Here is a 5,496-nt window from a genome sequence, read left to right as displayed (position 1 = left end):
CCTCCTGAGTTCAAGCAATTCTCCTGCCTCAGCCTCCCGAGTAGCTGGGATTACAGGCACACACCACTACGCCTGGCTAATTTTTGTAAAGGCTTCTTTGAAAAACGGAATGATCTGGTAATGTGAGCCCAAATGTGTCACCTGGCAACCATCAGCTGGAGCTGAGCAGCACCTGCCACCTTTAGACAGATCATGCGTGCTATAGTTTGATGTGACCCCCACCAGCTTTGATGTGTTACAGCCTGCCCATTTCACTCACTGGTCTTGAACTCCTGGGCTCAAGAGATCCACGGCCTGGGCTTACCAAAGTGCTGGGATTACAGGCATGAGCCACTGTGCTCAGCCTAATTTTTTATTTTTTGTAGAGATGGAGTCTCACTATGTTGCCCGGGATGGTCTCAAACTCCTGGGCTCAAGCAATCCTTCTGCTTCAGCCTCCCAAAGTGCGGGGATTACAGGCATGAGCCACCTTGCCCAGCCTCCTATGATAGAATTTAAGTACTCAGAACTTTGTGTGTGTAAGGTACTAAAATAACAAGTTATTTGGCAATTCCTCTGAAACTTTCACCTAAGCCCTAACTTCCTCAGTGTAACACAAAAGTGTCAGGGGGAATCAGAGAGAACTCTCTCATGTTCTCTGGGAAGAGAAAGTTCCTGCCAGAATTCAGCTTCTTTTCTGAGAACACCATTTTAAGAGCACTTTGACCAAGCCTATTGTGATTCCTACCTCACTCCGGATAGATTTTCTGAAGTGAACCAAACTTCTGCAGTCTCAAGGAAAACATTTCTCAAGTGTGCAAATCAGACACGTCTAACCAAGAGTCCAAAACTTCAGCACAAACAAAACCAAACGTGGTACAAGAAGGCTGCCACTGAAATCCAAGACTATCTTTATCTTTCCAGTGCAGAGCTGGGACTGCATATGTATGAAAGGTGTGTCTACCTCCCAGCTGCCTCTACTTCTCATACACAACTACACCTAGCTTTGGAAAAGTGTTCTGGGCAACAGTTTGTGTTTGGTACCATCTGTTCTTGATGCTCAAGACAGGCCTGAAGTCAGGCTTCTAGGCTGCCAACATAGAGCCACTCTGGGATGCTCACTGAAGCACTCTATTAAAAACAATGGGCCACATACACCTCCATCATATGTGCTCAGGCCAGGGAAAAAGGAAGTGTGTGGTCTAGGAGGGGGCCTCATTTGCACCTTTCTGGGATTACAGGTCTGAGTCTAAGGAACAAAGGCTGATTCCCCTAATTTCATGGCTCACCCAAGGTGTGAAAGGACACCTCCACCTTATGGGACATAAAGGAGAGGACACATCCATGTATTATGTGTCTGTGACAGATATTTATTGGTTGCTGTCCCAGAATCGGTGTCCCTCTTACTACTGGAACCCCACATTTCTCAGCTATGCAATTGAGGTGAGGTTAGGGTCACTGGTAGCTCCAGGGAGAGCCAATCAGTCTATTCCACACCCTGGTCACAGTTCAAGGATGAACATGGGACCCTTGTCAGAAAGAGACTGAATTTGAAAGCTTTTGATTAAACAATCAGAAAAGCACCGCTTGCTTTTTCCTGCTGCTCATGAACAGAATATGTATAGATCCAGGAGTCTGGACATCATCTTGAGACCTCAACAGGAAAGCTGCCCAAGGATGGAGTCAAGGAAGAGTCACTGAAACCATCAAAATGTAAAAGAGCCTTCATTCCTGGACTGTTTGGTTCTATGAGTCAATATCTTCCCTCTTTATCTTCAACCACTTTGGGTTAGGTTTTTAGTCACTGGCAACAGAAAGGATACTAATCAAGACCCCAGTGAACAGAACTTAACCCTGCCAAGGCTTGGCAGTCTCCATTTTAATCACCGTCTTCCCACCAGTATTTTCAATTTCAATTAAGACAGATTAATCTCGCCACAGTCATGGTAGAACATAGCCGATCTGAAAAACATTCCCAATATTTATGTATTTTAGCATAAAATTATGTTTAGTGGCCTATCTTATACTTCTCCTTTTTGCACACATCTTTCAAGAGGAACTCAATCTTCTGATTTTTAAGAAATGCAAATGTGGGGCAATGACGTATCAACCCAAAGATTTTCTTTGTAATAGAAAATGTTTTTAAGGGGGGGAAATAGGGATTTTTATTATTAAAAGATAAAACTAAATTTACTTTTTAAGATATAAGGCATTGGAAACACTTAGTTTCACAATATGCCATTATTAGGCATTCTCTATCTGATTGTTAGAAATTATTCATTTCCTCAAAGACAGAGAATAAATTGATTGGGGATGCAGTCTTGTACTGTGCACTTTCTTTGCCAAAGGCAAAAGGAGAACATTTCAGAACCGTGAGGATGCTTCTACATTTGAGTTTGCTAGCTCTTGGAGCTGCTTACATGTATGCCATCCCCACAGAAATTCCCACAAGTGCATTGGTGAAAGAGACCTTGGCACTGCTTTCTACTCATCGAACTCTGCTGATAGGCAATGAGGTAATTTTCTTTATGATTCCTACAGTTTTTAAAGTGCATAGGTAATCATTTGTGATGGTTGCTTTACTATATATAGAGATCTGTTATAAATAATAAGATTCTGAGCATGTTAGTACATGAGTGATAACTATATCACCAGCAAACATGCCATTAAAAGTTGTGAATGCTGGTGTGCTGTAAAAATGATTGTATTTCCTTTCCTTTCCAGACTCTGAGGATTCCTGTTCCTGTACATAAACATGTAAGTTAAATTATGATTCAATAAAATGATGGCATGAATAAGGAAATTTCCTATTTTAAGCTGTAAATCATTAGTTATCATTGGAACTATTTAATTTTCTATACTATGTTTTCATACGGGTGGTTGTGAATGTCTGTACTTATAAATATGAGGAATGACTTTCTATCAAGTAGAATCCTTTAAACAAGTGGATTAGGCTCTTTGGTGATGTTATTAGTTTGCCTCCCAAAGAGCATCATGTCAGGGATTCTTTCCAGAAGGATTCTGCACTGAGTGAGAGGTGCCTTCTAGTCTCCGTGCGGTTCTGACTAGGGTCTTTCTCACTCTAATGTCTTTCTGAAAGTATTAGCAACTCAGAATTATATTTTTAGAACCATGATCAGTAGACATTAAAATATATAACAAATGTCCTATATTAATAATTTCTGCACTACTTAAATAATTATGACTATATGATGGTATTGTATGTATTTGAAAATGTCCTGGTCATATTAAAATGTAAAATATATAATTTTATTAGTCTAAATAGAATGAAACTACCAACTAGAACTGTAGAAACACATTGATGTGAGTTTAATGTATAATGTATTACACTTCCAAAACATTTTTTTCAAGTTACATAATTAAGTTATATCGTTTATAAAACTCCTCAGTAATCTTATAAGCTTCATCTACTTTTTGAAAATTTTATCTCAATATGTGGTGGTTTGTTGCCTAGAAAACAAACAAAAAACTCTTTGGAGAAGGGAACTCATGTAAATATCACAAAACAAAGCCTAACTTTGTGGACCAAAATTGTTTTAATAATTATTTTTAATGGATGAATTACAATTTATATATATTTATTGCGTACAATATGATGTTTTGAAATATGTATACATTGCAGAATGGACAATGGACCAAATTTTTATACATTGTTTTAATTATTTGTATTTTTAAAATTTTCCTGATTTAGCACCAACTGTGCACTGAAGAAATCTTTCAGGGAATAGGCACACTGGAGAGTCAAACTGTGCAAGGGGGTGCTGTGGAAAGACTATTCAAAAACTTGTCTTTAATAAAGAAATACATTGACGGCCAAAAAGTAAGTTACACACATTCAATGGAAACTGTGTTTGTCTGGCTGTGCCTATTTCTATGGAATTGGCAGTTTCCTATAATATCTATTGTCATTTTTCTTTTTTCGCAGAAAAAGTGTGGAGAAGAAAGACGGAGAGTAAACCAATTCCTAGACTACCTGCAAGAGTTTCTTGGTGTAATGAACACCGAGTGGATAATAGAAAGTTGAGACTAAACTGGTTTGTTGCAGCTAAAGATTTTGGAGGAGAAGGACATTTTACTGCAATGAGAATGAGGGCCAACAAAGGGTCAGGCCTTAATTTTCAATGTAATTAAACTTCAGAGGGAAAGCAAATATTTCAGGCATACTGACACTTTGCCAGAAAACATAAAATATTTAAAATATGTTTCAGATATCAGAATCATTGAAGTATTTTCCTCCAGGCAAAATTGATATACTTTTTTCTTATTTAACTTAACATTCTGTAAAATGTCTGTTAACTTAATAGTATTTATGAAATGGTTATGAATTTGGTAAATTAATATTTATTTCATGTTATGTTGTGTTCCAATAAAACAAAAATAGACAACTGTTCAATTTGCTGCTGGCCTCTGTCTTAGCAGTGGAAGTTAGCCCAGTTCGTTGAGTACACGCCCAGTTTGGAGGGAGGGTCTGAGCACGTGTGGCTGGGCATCCCCATTTCCCCGGAGCAGTCTCAGGGTTGCAAGGCACACCAGAGGTGGAAGTGATCTAGCAGGACTTAGTGGAGATGTGGGGAGCAGGGACACAGGCAGGAGATGAACCTGGTTTTCTCTCTACAGTATACCCAGAACCTGGGATGGTGCAGGGTAAATGGTGGGGAATAAATGAATGAATGTGCTTTCCAAGACTGATTGTAGAATTAAAATGAGTTGTAAGGCTTCCCCTGGAAGAAGGGCAGTGTGGGAACCTGTAACTAGGTTCCTGCCCAGCCTGTGAGAAGAATTTGGCAGATCAACCTCATTGCCAGTATAAAGAGGAAGCCAGAAACCCTCTCTGCCAAGACCTGCAGGGGTTCTTACCCCACCTGACCCTGCACCGTAACAAAAGGAACAGAGAGACACTGGTAGGGCAGTCCCATTAGAAAGACTGAGTTCCGTATTCCCGGGGGCAGGGCAGCACCAGGCCTCACGACACTCCAATCTGCCTGCTTACAACTGTCAGCATCACTAGAGATTCTTCCGTTCGAGAAAACTTCTCAAGGATCCAGAAATTATGCTCTTTAAAATATTTTAAAACTGATATAGACCCAAAGGAGAGACCCAGTAACAATATTCAGCTGTATCATCCATTCTCTCTTTCTTTCATTCAACAAATCTGTGTTGGTCATGGGCTCTCTGCTGGGTGTGGGATGCAGCTGTGGGCCTGTGCTGGAGGTCCTTAGAGGCCAGTACTCCTAGCCTGGGCTTTATCTGTATGGATTGCAGCAGTGTTGGGCTCCACTGCTGTGTGAAGCAATTGCTCCTGCTCTTTCTGGGCATGGGAGAAGGGCCAGAGCAGTCAGACACAGATTCCCACACAGGAGAATGGAACTCCTTCCGAGGAAGAAGACAGTTTTCCTTCCAGCACACGCCCAGGCATGGCGGTCAAGACCGTGGACCAGGTCCCCAACCTGTGCATGCACCAAGCCCTAGGATCAGGAGCAGAGCCAGTGAGGGAGG

At 40.7% G+C, this 5,496-nt stretch overlaps 1 protein-coding gene across 1 annotated transcript; it reads left to right on the top strand.

The window, feature by feature from the left end:
* Window positions 1-2,314: 2,314 nt before the first annotated feature.
* On the top strand, window positions 2,315-4,391 carry IL5 (interleukin 5). The gene is made up of 4 exons (XM_010359994.1): window positions 2,315-2,495; window positions 2,704-2,736; window positions 3,692-3,820; window positions 3,926-4,391. The coding sequence occupies exons 1-4, from the start codon at window positions 2,358-2,360 to the stop codon at window positions 4,022-4,024; spliced, it is 399 nt and encodes a 132-aa protein (XP_010358296.1). The 5' UTR covers window positions 2,315-2,357; the 3' UTR covers window positions 4,025-4,391.
* The last annotated feature ends 1,105 nt before the right edge of the window (window positions 4,392-5,496 follow it).

Source organism: Rhinopithecus roxellana, chromosome 3, assembly GCF_007565055.1.
Source record: "Rhinopithecus roxellana isolate Shanxi Qingling chromosome 3, ASM756505v1, whole genome shotgun sequence".
Taxonomy (NCBI): domain Eukaryota; kingdom Metazoa; phylum Chordata; class Mammalia; order Primates; family Cercopithecidae; genus Rhinopithecus; species Rhinopithecus roxellana.
The sequence above is the reverse complement of the archived record's forward strand: the minus strand, read 5'-3'. Positions and strand labels throughout refer to the sequence as shown.